Below are 15,952 nucleotides of genomic sequence, written 5' to 3'. Positions count from 1 at the left end.
AGCTATTTTTCAATCTCCACGTGTTTTAAATTTTTCTTTGAGATTTTTGGACATAAAGATTATATGTATATAACTCTTATCCCTTCTTCCTTCCCTTAAACTCCCCCTCCCTAATTCATGATCTCTTAATTATTATTGTTACATAGACATGCATGTATATGCACAAATACAATTATATACACAACTACTAAGTCCATTTAGTGTTGCTTGTATGTGTATTTGTCCAGAGGTAATCACTCTGGATTGGACTTGGTTTATGTTCACTGGCAAGCATCAACTGAACACAGTCTTCCTTTGTTTGAACTGCCTTCCAAAGTCCTTCCTGGACATTTTCATCAGAAGAGTGTACCCCACTACCTGTGAAGACCCTCAGGGGTATCAGTGGAAGTGTCATAGGCATAGTTTCCCTTTCTTCATTTGCCTGGGAAGTACCACTGTGCATCTGTGTGTGAATCAAAGAAAGAACAAGGAATAAAAACCTAGGCACATTTGGGAAAGTTTCTTTAAACATGTCATATATACCTGTGTGGAGGGGGGATGGGGGTGAACAGAGTAGAGCCTCTATGTGAACAGAAAAGAAAGGAAGGAAGAAAGAAAGAAGAAAGTGAGAGAGAGGGGAGGAAAGAATGAAAGGAAGGAAGGAAAGAAGGAAAGAGAGAGAGAGAGAGAGAGAGAGAGAGAGAGAGAGAGAGAGAGAGATTCAGTAGAAAACCAACTTCATTTAAATGTCCAAGGAGCGCTTTGTTGGGTTTTCTCCCATGCTGGTGGATGCTAATTCTGTAATGCTAGACCCTCGCCTTCTTTTGGGTACAAAGAGAGAAAGGGAGGGTTTCCTTTGTGTTTTTCAGTGCAAAGTGATTCTGATCAGAGAGAACCAAGGCTTCAGCTCCAAGTACCTGACATTTCCATCTGAATCCACTATTTTTTTTTCTTTTTAAAGGTGGGGGAGGTCTAGTTTTTCAGGAAAAGAGCCTCTCTACGAAATCCTGAAACCGATCTGCAGATTTACTTTTCCTTAATCAATAGAAAGCAACTTGATTGCAACTCAACACTCCCCGACTCTAGTGCAGAACTAACTGAATTTTTGGTTTTAAGAGTTCAGGATTCGGACGTCATTTCAGGAATCAGAAATAATTGGCAGAGAGGTGAGGAGAACTGACGTGAATTCTTGTACCTAATTTTCTGGGCTCACCAAGATTTGGTTTAATATTTTTCACTCATTTCCTCCAGCTTCGACAGAACAGGTTAGTGGCATTTTTCATAAATACAAATGTCTAAATGAATCCTCTCTGCTGCTGTCCTCCCTGTTCTCCCAAGGCCTCCATCCTGAAGCTTGCACTGCCTCTGCTAGAGCTCTGTGTGAAATCTGCTGAGGTCCTCTGCCATTTGCAACAAAACCGGCTGGAGTTTACTATGTGCTTGAGACATCAATGTGCATGCCTGAAAACTGGAGATTGCCATAGGACTTTCACTGTATCAAGTCATTGCTTTTTCCTAAAAGTTTGGCTTAAAAAAAAATTGATAACCTCAAATGATAAGAGCGGGGTGTTTATCTTTAAGAACGGCAGCAGGCTTCCTGGTCTGCACTTTGGTTCTCAAGCAGGTGGGTGTTGAACTTGGAGCTTGAGTGTGTGCTTGCATCTCAGCTGTTTTGGAGCAGCGCAGACCATCCACGTTCCTGACAGAGGGTAAAGCCACCCGATCAACTGATTGTAAATTAACATGCAAATGAGTTCAGTTTTTGTGATGTTCCTTCTTTTAATTAACTTCCTGGAACTAACTAACGAGTTGCTCTCGTGCCGGGTTCTATTTCTGTTGTATTTCCACCAGCCACTCTGGTGTGCTGCTTTTTAAACACCAAAGTAGCCATCGATTTCACTATGGAATGTCGGTGGACAATCATAGGCCACTTGTGAGTCTGGTTAGTAAGATGATGGGTTGGCTGCATGTCATTGAGAAGAGGATGACACACTCCCAATCCTCCTACCTGGAAAAACATGTGGCATTTTTAAACAGCATTTCTTTGATCCTGATGGAGAAAGTCCTGTGAATATTAGACAGTTGGGTCTTACCTACAGAGGCTAGCATTCCAGAGACACAGTCTGGGACTTGTGTTTTTGGAGTTGGGTGCCATTATTTTGAAATCAGATATAGAGTAGACACCTTCCCCTTGATCCTTGCAGCTTGCATTACTCCCATCTAACTCCCTGACCACTACACTTCTAGGCAGCCTTCTTCTGGGGATCTACTTTGTTCCCCAAGTGTCGAACTCAGGAGGATCCAGCAAGCCTTCTGGGAATTACAACCGACTCTGAAGGATTGATGTAGTGATGTGAATTTGTTCTGTGATGGTTGTGGTGTGTCTTGGAATTTGCTACCAAACACACCTGGTGTTCTATTTACTCTGGCAAGCAGGGGATTTTTTTTTCCTTTTTCTTTTTAAAATTCCAGGATGAATTATTCATCATTACTTAGAATTTGGGTCTCTTTCATCTTCGCACTTGTACAGCACCAAGGTGAGTACGACAGAATCTCATAAAGCTCTTGATCAGCATGCTCTTGAATTTATAAAGAGACACTTTTGTTGGCACTGTAATTGCAAGGGCAGGTGTACATGTGTCTGCAGATACCACAAGAAAAAAAAGTAAATTAAATTCTGTTGTCAAGGGTAAAATGCATTAACTTTGAAGGATGCTCACTTGTTCTTATTTAACTTCGAACACAATTTGTATATGCCAATAAAGGTTTATAAAATAATACAGACTAATTCTAGTTAAGTACATGCAGGAGTTGAGGCTATCCGCACCCTCCCTCATCATTGATCTCATTTAGCCATTTAGCTTTTTGTCAGAGACTTTAACGAGTGTTATTATTAAACTCCAAGTTAGGAAGTTGTGGCAGTAGCTTTGGTGTTGGTGACCTGTTTCTCAGGGACCTCTGACATTGGCCAGCAATGTAAAACTGTGAATGAAATAAGCTAATTAACTCCCTCAATGCTCATGATACCTTCTTTTCTCTGTCTCTGTCTTAAGTTAGTGAAGGGCCATGTGTATGTCTTCCTCCTACTGTTGTTCATGGGTTTTGAGATTAGAAAGATAAGACAATCCATGTACAACTTGTTCCTTTAGGAATTACGTTCCAGAAACCTTTATTTCACATGTTCATGTGTTTAGTTCATCTGCCAAATGGTTCCAGGTCTCAGATGGACCTTTTCTTTAAGATCATGCCCATTGTCCTAAAATTGTGTGAATTAATAGTTGTAGCATGTAACCCAAAGTAACAATAGAGTGATTTCCCTACAATAATCCCAGTGACTCCATCTTCTACCTCTGCTCCAAGGAAGAGCATTTTTCTTTGGTGAAAAAGAGAAATCCTGGAAATACAACTATACTTATTGTGTAATTCCCAGTTTAGAGAAAGCATGAGTAGGGATAGTGTTTCTGAGGCTAACTCTGACACTATCCATAGACCATGCTGCCAAATGTCCTGTTTTCAATGGTAATAGGTTCTGAGATGGAAATCACTGTTGTTTACTTCTGTCCCCTTTTGTTGAGTGCCCTGTTTTATTCAATAAATCTTTATTGAGATTGTACAATATTAGATGTACTGATCTGTAATGTTCTTAAGACGGAAAACTTTTAACTGTCTGATATTTCTGTTCAAAATCACAAATTAAGTGAAAAATCTTGTAACAGACACAGAGGTTAGGGCAGTATCCATTGTCAATGTTTTCTGTGTCCTTAAAAGGGGCTTTTGATCTTCCCTTCTCCAGACAGACTGGCAAAATACTACTGTACAAAATAACAATTAAACCTTTGCAAGCAAAGAACTACTATGCCATGTGAAATGGAGCTCTTTTCCACATTGGGCATGACTCCCAAAAAAACTCCCCAAGAAGGACAAACCTGTAGTTTGACTCTATATATGCTTGTAATTCAAGGCAGTCTATCACCTTCAAATTTAATAAATAATTATGTGTAATGCCATAGTAAGAATTGCAAACAAATTTTTGAAGTTTTGCCTCCTAGAAATTTGTGCTTTGTTACCATAATGTAAATAAGAATAGTCAAAGGGCCTTTCTAAATACTGATGGTGGCATCAAATACAGATCAGGCTGAAAGCTCCTGAGATTCAATCAGCCAAAGCATCTCCTACAGGTTAGGATTTGGTCAGTTTCCCAGAAACTTCTGAGCTATGTGGCACAATGTGTGAATACTAGTGATTGCACTAGTTCCCTGCTTTCCTGATGTTGTCCTCCAGAAAGAAAGTGAACCTGTGTCCAGGTGGACCTGCACCAACTCCCCACTCCAGAGCTAAGGAGATGGCACTTTGCCTGGCCCTCCAGGCTGGTGTCTGTCTGCTCTGCAAGCTCTTCTCAGGGGCTGTTGTCTGCTCCCTAAAAGGCTCCCCCAAGGGGAAAAGCTGGCAAGGGCCAGTTGTCCTCCCTCCTATCAGCTCCATCAGTGCAAAACAGGGACTTTCCCGGAGAGAGGGGGACATGAGTCTGGGTGTCAGCTTCTGGACAGAGGAGTTTGAGAACTGTGGCCACAGCCCAGCTTGGATCAGCTGCCCCCACTCCCACCCCCAGAAAACTACAGATTAACTTTTAAGGGAAGAAAAATGTTCTTTTGCCAACTTTCATTCAAAAGAAGAAAGAACAGTGGCAGAGAAGAGTGACACCAGACATGACATATTGATTATTTCAGAGGTGCAGTTATACCAGGTCGTTGGTAGCATAGGCCCTGGGGATACTGTTTTATTTTCCCCGCCAGTCTGGACCTGTGCCTTGCAAGAGTTTGCATGGAAAACTCAAGAGTTTTCATATCCAGGAAGGAAGTGTTGCTGTCGCAGAAGGTATCTGTATAACCCCCTCACCTTTGACTAAAAGGACCAAGAAGAACATTGTGTCTGCCCTACAGAGTACTTCAGCACTCCGTGCCCCCCAACTGCCTCACACACACACACATGCACCCATGCACACACATCCCTCCCTCTGCTGGAGGATCCCATGTCTGCTTTTTGTGACTAGGGCTAGGCAGAGGGCCTTGGGCTGGTCTCAGTCAAGGTCACCTACAGGCAGTTACTACCAACCCCAGTATTATTCCTCTTGGGCTCTGATTCCTTCTGCTGTGTGGCAGGAAAGACAGGAGTCTTAGGAAAAGCTGTTTCCACCCTCCTAGTAAATAGTAGACGTCTTAGCTTAGAAGGGTGCTGTGGTTACATCCACCTTCTCGACATCTGGTCGTCTACTCAAGAGGCAAGTCCTCCTCAGCCATGCCGGATCTAAAGGCCATCTCCACACACTGAGAACTCCAGATATCCATGGTGGTATGACTGTACACCTTCCCACTCATTGCCACCACTGGTCTCCAATGCATGGGCACATAGGAATAAAACACATAGGCAGAGCCCATGTACTTTTTGTTCTCTCCTTTCCCAGAGACAGAAGATAATCGACTAGGTGTAGCATAGACCCAGGGTAGAAAGGCCATCTGCTTTGCCTCTGGTTTATAAACCATACTCAGACAAGCTGACCTTAATGGGTGGGATGAGGGGGGAAGTAACTTTCCAAATGGAAGAGGCAGCTGCCATCTAATCTATCTATCCACCATCTCTCTTGACAGCCCAGCCCAGGGAGCTCATGTATCCATTTTGGCAGAATGACACCAAAACCCCTAAAGTAGACGATGGGAGCTCATCTGAGATTAAGTTGGCCATCCCTGTTTTCTTCTTTGGTGTTCCTTACCGCACCGTCTATGTAAGTGTAACAGCAGCTTGGAGCTGCGCTCCCTTTGTCATTAAGGAACACATTTGAAATGTCCCTTCCAGGGCTCTAGGATAGACGATTTATTGGCGGCCAAAACAACAAGTTCTGAGATTTCATGAGCTGATGGGTTTTATTATTAAGAAAGTCAAAGGTATATTTAATGGCTAATGTTCATAGTGGAGGAGTATACAGGGCAATAAATTGCCTTTGTGGGTGATTAAACACAGAAGTGAAGCAGAGGCCCCAATGCCGTGCACATTATTTCTGCTACTCAACAAGATAAAAAAGATACAATGAACCACAATAGGAGCAATATCATTTTTTTGCTCCCTTCTGGGGGTGTGAAAAGTTTAGGCATCTGCTCTTCTTGGGCTTCCGACCAATTTGAAGCTGAGCTGGAGCGAGAGAGATGGCTAATCAATGATTGCATAAAAGTTGTTTGCAGAATTGGCCACCCTTCTTAGGTCTGTAACTATGCCAGAGGGTGCCATTGTCAAGCCTGTACCATTGTTGAGCCTGTGCTGGGAAGTCCTTCCATGGCTGTCAGAGCTCTCCCGGGCAACGGCATTCTCAGGTTGTGTAGTTTGGATGGTTGAAGTTGCTGCTGCCAGAGAGACTGTCGTTTGGAGCAGCTGAGCCCGTCTTCATCTCTGCCCTCATGGACCAAGGGAGACACAGGCAGATTCTCACCCCAGGTCTGTGCTCTACCCTGGAGGAATAAACAAATGAAATTTGGAACATTTATTTCCACATCTGCCCTGAGACTGCTACTTTGGCAGTTTCTGACATACAGCTAGAAAATCACCACACACACACACACACACACACACACACACACACACACACACACACACTACTAACAAAGGGCTCCTGAAACACCAGAGCATCACCTGCCATGTCATCTTCTACTACAGCTGACTCAGAAACCCAGGGTCGTGGGGAGTCTACTAATCTACCTTAATGAGCTCTCCAGGTGATCCTGGTGCCCACAAAAGCCTGAGAGCCACTGCTCTCAACCATAGAATACAATCAAAACACATGTGAGGCTCCGCCAGTCTCCTCTGCAGGTGAGCCTGTGTTTTTTAATTACACTGGTTTCCCCCTAGCAAATACGTGGCTCTGGCATCCTAATGTGTTTTTAAGCTCTCCTCACACTGGGTGGGGGAGGGGGGAGCTCCCTGGTCTGTGTCTGAGGGAGCTGACTGTGGGTTTTGAAGTGTGCTAACCTGCCTTTGTAAATGAGAGGCCTTCCATTCTGGGGGTCTTGGCCTCCCAGGCCCCTACAGTGTGTGTGTTTCATTTAGTTTCTCTTTCTCTTCCGTTGCACAGGGCTTAAAGGTTCATGACCTTGCGGAAGGACAAACCATAGTTCAGGGCAGGATCATTTGAGGATAAACTATACCAATTTCCCAGTGCTTTGAATATGCAGTCTTTCAATCATTCAAAGGCCTCTAGGTGACTCTTTGTCCCTGAAGACAACAGGTTTCCAACATCCCCCTACTCTGGCCATCTCACACCCTAAACCTCACAGAATTTCTTCCAGTGCATGTTGAGGTACCCTCAGTCCAGCTGCAAAGCCCTTCCCTGAGGGACTAGGGTCACTGTTAATGTCTATCCTGTTTTTGATTGATAGGAATATAATAAACAATTTGACATAGAGGGCAATCATCCCCAGATTTGCTCTGCCCAGGAACTGCAAGTCTTCCTACCACATGTGTTTATGCCCCCAAAGTCACACAAGCCACCAGATTAAGTCCATTTTTCCCAGACATGGGATTGATTTCAGGTCCCGAGTGAGTTGAGGGAACACACCGCAATAAGGTCTTGTTGTTTCCTGCATTTCTTAGCCATTCACAGATCAGGAAACAGTCACCGTTAGGTAGTCATTTACACACACAATTTGAAGTACTCATGTCTCAATGTTTATGCAGAGATGGCACAAAAAGTCAGACAGAAACTGTGGACATCTTTAGGTATTAATCTTGTCCCTTTTCTGAGTAAGGAAGTACTTATGACATCCAAAGAAGCTTTTGTTTGTTTGTTTTATGTCTCACTCAGAACATGATATAGCTCACCCTGAGATCTGAGCTCAGCAAAGGAGTGTTTGATTCATCTTTCTCTAACTCATTATAGAGTAAGACTCAAGGTACACTATGAAGCACTTCAATTATTAAATTGAACTGTACTTTCATGTTTGTTTGTTTTTCCCTGTGTATTTTACATCTGTGACTCTCAACAAATTTGTCTTTTTTGTCTCCATTATCTCCAGGTTGGTCAAATACACACACACACACACACACACACACAACCCAATAGCATTTAATAAATGCAAATAGAGATAGGACAGAGACCATGAAAATGAGACCGATTATTAATAAGGAATGATGCTGACTACAAATTGAAAGTGAAAGAAAACCAATGAGAGTGTCTGGGAGTAAACGAACCTCCTCAGATGAACAATGGGAGCTGGTATCTAGGAGTTCAAAGTCAGCAACTTAAAAGCCCTTTTTGTTCATGTGATTGGCTGCGTGTCTGTCTTAGTCTGTGACTCTGATGTTTCCCTGTTCTCAGGTCCACTGTGCAAAACCTCTTTTATCTTTGTAGGTCAATAACAACGGTGTTGTTTCCTTCAACGTGCTAGTGAGCCAGTTTACGCCAGAGTCCTTTCCCCTGACGGATGGGAGGGCCTTCATTGCTCCATTTTGGGCAGATGTGCACAATGGAATTCGGGGGGAGATCTATTACAGAGAGACCATGGACCCTGCCATCTTGAGAAGAGCCACCAAGGACATCAGGAAGTACTTCAAAGACATGACAACCTTCTCTGCTACTTGGGTTTTCATTGTGACCTGGGAGGAAGTCACCTTTTATGGAGGCAGCAGTACCACTCCTGTAATCATTCAACTTTTCCATTTAACCGCTCATCTCTGACATCTAATTCTTGTCCATCCTCACTACCGAGCAGGAGTCTAATTGGTAGAGCTGGGAAATGTCAGCTCGCTTGAGTTAAACTAATAGGCCTTGCCACCCACTTTCCCAGAAACAGAGGGAAATATGAGCGTGAACCAGTCCAGTCAGCTGAGATACTTCAGATGTGTCAGCCCAATCACAATTCATTACCAATGTCTTACAGGGTCCCTTGACAATACTCTTGCAGTAGGCAGTGTTCTATTTTGTGAGAGAGTGACCAAGACACAGAGACTTGTTCCAGGTCATGTGATTAGGGATCTTTTGAGGGACACAGAGGTGTTTTTTTTTCTTGCCAGGGGCACAAATATTTCTCATCATCAATAATTTCCTTTTTTCCCCCCTCCATAAACTCTGATAGCAAGAGAAAAGCAGGATGCTGGATTTGGGACCAAACGGCCTGGTTCATTTTATTATGTTATGACATTTTTTAATTGTGACCAGGCCTGAGATGATTCATATTTGATGCTAATTAGAGTGGGCAGTTAAAGCAATTCCTGAATAAAGTTTCAACATCTGCTCTGAGATTCCCAAATGAGTAGTCAAATAAAAGTCAAATAAAAAAGATTATCTCTGGTAATATCATAGAGACAATCAACTTTCTGCCTAAAGGGGCAAAACCCCAGTTTCCATGAACGCACACAGCTTGTTTGGGTGACCATGGTAATGGAGATTTTTGAAGTTGCAAACGCATGCATCTTCAATGCAGTTCCCTAGTAAACAAAGACACTTAACAAAATTCTTTCCTCTTCTTTCTTAGGGTTATTTCTAATTCCATCTGTTTTCCTGGCAATGATTTGACTATTTAGGGGTGGAAGAGGAATTCCTGTGTAGCAGAGAGAGGTTCAAAAGTGCTGGTCTTGCAGTTCATAGCTAGGATGCAATGAGCGTGTGTTTTAGCATTGTCTGACGAGAGAAGCTCAAAGCACTTTATTGCTAAGAGGTCCTGCAGAACAGGAAGACACGAGTTTAAACAGCAGATGCATTGGCTAGAAATAACCTCTAAAGAAGTATGCATTTCCCTCTGTCATGGTATGGATCACTAACGACTCCTCAGGCGCTATTTTATGTCCTTTAAGCCTCATATCTTACAGCGCTAGAATGTAGGGTGCCAGCAATCGATAAATTTTAGTGTCAGTGCAGGGATAGGGGAGAGAAGAAATGCCGGTCAAATGCTGACCACCATTTTTTGCCCTACCAAAACCTCTACTGGCAGTAAAACTGGCAAGGCAATGTGGGCACTTTGTGCTCTGTAGTCTGGAGTGAGTTTCTAAAGCAAATAAGGCCGCTTTCTGTAAGGGTGAATGGTGAAATCTTGATGTGCCTTGAGCTCCGTGAGAGAAAAAATGATGATGGTTTCTGTAGAACAGCAAGGTGTCTATCATCCCTACCTTTGGAACAGACCCAGTTATCCACCCCCAAAACCGCCCATCACCCAGTCCACTAAGCACAGAGTTAGAGAGATCTTAAGAGAGGGAGGCCTGAGAGATCTTAAGTCAGGGAGGCCTGACTGAAGTATATGTTTAAGGAGAACCAGTGTTTACTGAAGTTTAACTACGTGCCAGTCCTGTAGTCTGCTATTTCTTAACCCCCATTTAAAAAGTTTCTGAAGTGCTATATTACAAGGGGACAATAATAGGGACTCCAGCCTCCTAAGAGACAGAGCAAAGGCTTCACACTGAACCCTATAGGCTGGCCCCTTAAATGCTTTCTTCAGGTGCTTCCTCGAGGTAGCTTTCTGAGAAGTTCTCTGAATTCTTGAAAAACAAGGTTGCAAGAAAACAGATTAGAAAGGTCTTAAAATTAGTATTTGGAAAATATGTCTGTAGAGAGGTGTGTGTGTGTGTGTGTGTGTGTGTGTGTGTGTGTGTGTGTGTGTGTAAGAGCAGTTGAGGGGTGAGTATGTATGAGCATGTGTGATATAGTCAGCCTTGGAGCGGTTGGTTGGTTTAGGGGTAAGAAGGGATGGCATGATTTGGGGCGGTACTCTCAAGACTTGCAAGCCAAAGGTATTTACATCATAAATAATTGATAGAAATTCACTTCTGAAGGGGAATCCTGGTATAAACAGGGTCCAGTTTCAGTCATTGCATAACTTTGCACCTATCCTTTGAATCTGGCCCAACTAATGATCTTGTAGAAACCTTGAGTTCATTGATCATTCATTTCTGTGTCCTACTTTCTTCTTTTGTTGAATGGACCCAAAGAATGATGGCATATACCAGCCAACTCTATCATAAACGCCAATCGGCTGTGGCAGGCACAGGGCTGGAGGAGAAGGCTCTCTTTTACAAAAAGGGCTTTTCTTTACAAGCAAGGTGTTCCTCCCTGGGACGGTCTAGAATGGGATTCCAAGATCCTCTACCCCAGTCTGATTACACAGGATAGGACTTTGGGCTTCCTCTGCTCACTCACTGAATGCTAACTGGGACGCTGTCAGGCAGATAGGAAAAGGGCTAGGCTTGAACAGAGAAAGGTCATAACTGGTACTCTAAATTCTATTTTGATTTGCATTACCTGAAAATGCATGTCCAAAGGTGGGGATTAGGAAAGGGAAATAGGAAAGGCCGAAGCTTGATTCAGTTTGGATTTATGCAACCCTGTCCTCTCAAAGCATGGAGTGACAGTGCTCAGAGGTTGGGTGCTCTGGCTGCAATCCCATGTTCCATGGCCCTGTCACTGCTCAATTTCCAGCAACTCATTTCACTTAGTCCTTAGTTGCTTAGCTCTAAATGGAATGAACCCAAACCATTGCCCATCTTAGCTTTGGTCTGAGTTACGATGAGCACTGAGGATTTTACAGATACAAAGTAATGCATAAATGCTCAATTAGTGGGACAGTTTCTTTCCAGATAGTGCTTCTTAAAAATCACTTCCCAACTTTCATTTTAAAAAGGGAAGACATCTCATTCAGACTAGCGATGTTTTCCAGGAACAGGGGGAGCCCACTCCAGAGGACCACTTAAATGCAGCTTTGGGTTCACTGTGTCCCTCCCCACCCTGCCCATTCTGCTGTGGGTGCAGGTATTTGTGCTGAGGTCCCTGGCTTGACTCTTTAATATAGTTTATTCTCATGCTGCCATCTATAGGTGATCTCGAGTCATAGCATGCTCAGGCAGGTCCTCTGAATCTTGTTTTGGTCCAAAAGAGAAGTGGAGGTGGGGTGGGGTAGAGCGGGGTGTTTGGGGGGTGGGGTGCACTGAGTCAGACTCCAGGTTTATCTCAGCCAATTTCTCATTTGGATGCACAGTCCTACACATCTCGCTTTCTTGCACTGGAGGCGAGAACAAGTGTCGAGGGAAGACAGAACATGAAGGCTGGCTGCAGTGCAGTCCGGAGCTGTTTGGGGGTAGAGTGGAGGGCAGGGGGGTATGTAGTGGTTGTGGGTGGGGGAGGGAAGCCACTACTGGGTGATGAGTTCCTGAGCTTGTTCTGCACATTCTGCAGGTGAACACTTTCCAGGCCGTGCTGGTGTCTGATGGCTCGTACACATTCACGCTCTTTAATTACTATGAAATCAACTGGACTACTGGGACAGCAAGTGGTGGTGACCCCCTGACAGGCCTTGGAGGTGTGATGGCACAGGTAAGAGGTTCCCCATATCATGCTCTTGTAGGTTTAAATCACTACATCCCTTGCTTGCTTTCCTCAGAATCATGGACAAAGTCCTGCCAATACCTTTGTTCTAGAAACATATCTGTTCTTATAGTTGCACTGAGGGGAGGGGCTAGCCTTGTCCATCTTAAATACCTTAATCTGGGTATGGGGTCTTTGAAGTAGGCAGGCCTTCCACACCTTGAATGGTGGCCCAGTGGAATCCAGAAAAAGTAACCTCTTGTTTTCAAGTGTGATGAATTCTTAAAGTACTTGACTCAGCTAGTTAATAGGGATGATGTGCACTCAAAACTCTCTCTCTCTCTCTCTCTCTCTCTCTCTCTCTCTCTCTCTCTCTCTTGCTCTAGGCGGGATTTAATGGTGGAAACCTCACGAATTTCTTCAGCCTTCCAGGGTCAAGAACTCCTGAGATTGTAAATATCCAAGAGACCACGAATGTCAATGTTCCAGGCCGCTGGGCATTTAAAGTTGATGGAAAGGAAATTGACCCGGCCAATGGCTGCACCTCCAGGGGTAAACCTCTCCTCTTTTTTTTCTGACAGAGCAGGGTTCGTTTCCCTTAGATTGACAGGCAAGCTTTCCAGCCACGGGGGAGGACTCATTCCTGATGGCTTACTCTTTTGACATCTCTCAGCTGTGTGATGGAGATCAAGGTAATTTTAGCGTGCACACTCATCACCCCGGGAGCAACGCTGCATGTGGTACACTTCCGAGCCCTTGCCTGTGGTGTGCATGCTGCTGCTAGTTTGGAGTGTCTCCAAAGTGAGCCAGGATCTTAAGTGATTTCTCAGCCAGATGGACAGAAGGGAGCCCTCCTGCCTCACGTTATTTTTGTTGTTGTTGTTGTTCCCCCTTTAAGATTCTGTCCTCATCTTTACTCTTGTTCTGCCATCTGCACTTTGTAGATCCACAGGAGTGGGTGAACTTGGAGTGTCGCCAAGCCCCAGTAATGGTAAATCAGTAGCTCCTCGTACCAGGGGAAAGAAAAAGTAGCAGGGTTTTTAGGGGAGCTTCTAAAATCCTCTCAGGGTAGAAAGACATTTCAGGGATTGGGGGAATCAAAGCCACTGTAGGTCTGTGTGAACTGGCTCCTCCTGTGAGTTCCCTTTACATTGGCCTCTGTAGTGGGGCACCCTTTCTCAACTACCAAAATCTTTTCAGATGTGCATAATAGCCCTGGAGTTCTCACAGGAGCATCCCCGTATATTGATTCCTGCCTCATATGTATTCAAAGCATCTAGGAAACAGGGCTTCTGTTAATATTTCTGCGTGTGGAAGTAGAGGCTACAGCAGCAAGAAGCAAGAAATGATCTGTTTATCAGATGCCCACTTAGTGACGCATCCATCTACATACCCTTCCATCACCCACCTCTCCATCCAACATCCCCCGCTCCACTCACCCCATCTCCATCTACCATCCTATCCATTCATTCCCCTAGCCACCCATCTTCCCATCCATGCATTATTCTTTTTATCGATCCATTTATTTACTTGCCTCCATTTGTTCACCGAGCCACTGAGCCACCTGTCCATCCATTTTTATCTTTCTAGAGAACAATGTGAGAGACCTATTGAATCCCAGCTACTTACTCTTCAGGTAGCAGAGATATCAGTATTATAGTTGTCCATGCTAATACTATAGCAAAAGAAATAGACATAGAAGCAATGGTGACATAATGCAGCACATATAATAAACAGGGTATTGTGAAAACACAAGAAGTGTTGGGCAAAATGATTGCAGACCCGTAAGAACCTTTTTCACTGGGATAAGGAGATCTCTCCTCCTTGAGTAGAAAGCATGGTAGATAGCTTGTTGCTAGACACCTTTCTTGACTCAGCTTCCATTTGCAATATATAGAAAAGCCAGTTTCATATGGTCTGAAGTTCCCATACCCTCTGAATCCACCCACTGATTTGCCTAACCTCTGACTTTGCCCTAAGGCAAGGCTATGTGTGACGATAGCTTGTCTGGGCATCTTAGCCTTGTGGACTGTGAAGTCCTTCATGCTGAAATAGTAAGTAAGTGCTACCCAGCTAAGTGAGCACTAAACTGGATAGGGAAGAATCTAGTCCCAAAGCCCCCCATGATTTCTGAGATTGTCCCTCTTCTCTTGTGGGAAGATCAACACAACACTACATCTGTGTGAGATACTTTTCCCCTTGCCATCTCAGTCTCAGATGCTCACCTTAACACATCTTCCCTTTTTGCTCAAGTGCTGAAGAGTTCACTGACTGTAGACTGCAACATGAGTTCTCAGTTGCAACCTCTTGCATGAGTCCTGGGAATGAACACTGTGATGATGGACAGTATTGGCTGGCAGAGCTGTGGGGACAGTCTGGTGCCAGCAGTGTGCAATGTTCCCACTCTCGCTGCTTTCTTCTCCTCTTGAGTTATGTGTTTGGGTTTCATATGCAGGGCAAATTCAATATCCACACAGGACTTGTGCATTTTTATGTGCCACTGGACATATATCAATCTAATGAGATCGGGATTTGGCCTGGGTATAGCAAGGGACTCAGTTCCATAGAGCAGGCTTATTAAATCATCATTTCACAAACAAAATTATCATAGAGCATCTACCTTTTGGTCCAAACCTCTATTCAGAGGCATTCAGCTCTCATTTATTGGAAGCCTGGAAATGTAGAGACTGGAAATGATACTGAGTGAAGGCTGTTAAAAGATATGCAACCTTGAGCTAGTACCAAAGTACTGGAGGATTTAGGGCCTGTTTTAAGGGCTGATGCATGCAACCTACTGGGAATATGAATATGTCTATTATCTCATTTTAGGTACAAATCTCAACAGGTAGAAGGTATAATTGCCTATTGAGACATGTTCTTGTTGAACAGACATAGAAAGAGCTGTTCGTAAGGTCCCCCACCTTCTTTTGGGGTTAAGCTGGTAGGCTTGTACAACTTGCAATATATTCAGGAGTCTCTCTCTCTCTTTCTCTCTCTCTCTCTCTCTCTCTCTCTCTCTCTCTCTCTCTCTGTGTGTGTGTGTGTGTGTGTGTGTGTGTGTGTGTGTGTGTGTGTGTAAGATAATTTATTTAGGGAAATGATTTTAAAGATTAAATGTCTGCCAAATAAATGGTAGTGAATATTTATTAAAAATTAGCACATGCCTTAAAATCATTCCCCTGGCCCTCCTCCTGACCCCACTTGGTCAGCAGGTTCTCTCCTGATGATAAAGAGAAAGGAATACAAGATTTGGACAGGGCCTGGAGCTGGAGGGAAAACAACTTGCAAGGGTTGAAATTCAGCCTGAGTAGCACCTGTAGTATTTATGAACCTTTGAAAATGGCACAGAAGAAGTCAGTCTTTTCTAGAATATTCCCAGGAAGCTGGGATTTATGTCTGCCTCCTGATTTGTGGTGTTGACCTTTTGGGGCACATGCTGCCCAGACTGTTGATTAAATGAACAAATTAGGGAACAAACAAGCAATTGCTGAGTCCTGTAGCTATCAGCTGGCTCTGCTTCTGGAATGCCCTTGGTCGTACTCTTGAAAGAGAAATGGCTCCTTAGTGTCAGAGACTTTCCCACAGATGAAGGCCATGTGTCTTTGCCTGGATGTGAGCTTGCTCACCAGCTGGGGAGTTAAC

The 15,952-nt window shown here is 43.9% G+C and overlaps 1 protein-coding gene across 2 annotated transcripts in view; it reads left to right on the top strand.

Moving 5' to 3' along the window:
• LOC100753259 (tubulin-specific chaperone cofactor E-like protein) overlaps positions 1 to 15,952 on the top strand; it is a 142,815-nt gene that overhangs the window by 71,434 nt on the left and 55,429 nt on the right. The window contains exons 8-12 of one of the 2 annotated variants that reach the window (XM_027411879.2): positions 2,452 to 2,516; positions 5,625 to 5,758; positions 8,372 to 8,659; positions 12,182 to 12,319; positions 12,697 to 12,862. In XM_027411879.2, the coding sequence (XP_027267680.2) occupies positions 2,452 to 2,516; positions 5,625 to 5,758; positions 8,372 to 8,659; positions 12,182 to 12,319; positions 12,697 to 12,862 (791 nt within the window). Of the gene's footprint in view, positions 1 to 2,338; positions 2,517 to 5,624; positions 5,759 to 8,371; positions 8,660 to 12,181; positions 12,320 to 12,696; positions 12,863 to 15,952 lie in introns of those variants that run through there. The other variant, XM_027411878.2, reaches the window with a different exon arrangement.

This window comes from Cricetulus griseus, chromosome 4, assembly GCF_003668045.3.
Source record: "Cricetulus griseus strain 17A/GY chromosome 4, alternate assembly CriGri-PICRH-1.0, whole genome shotgun sequence".
NCBI lineage: Eukaryota > Metazoa > Chordata > Mammalia > Rodentia > Cricetidae > Cricetulus > Cricetulus griseus.
Note: the sequence above shows the minus strand (reverse complement) of the source record. Positions and strands in the feature narration are given on the sequence as shown.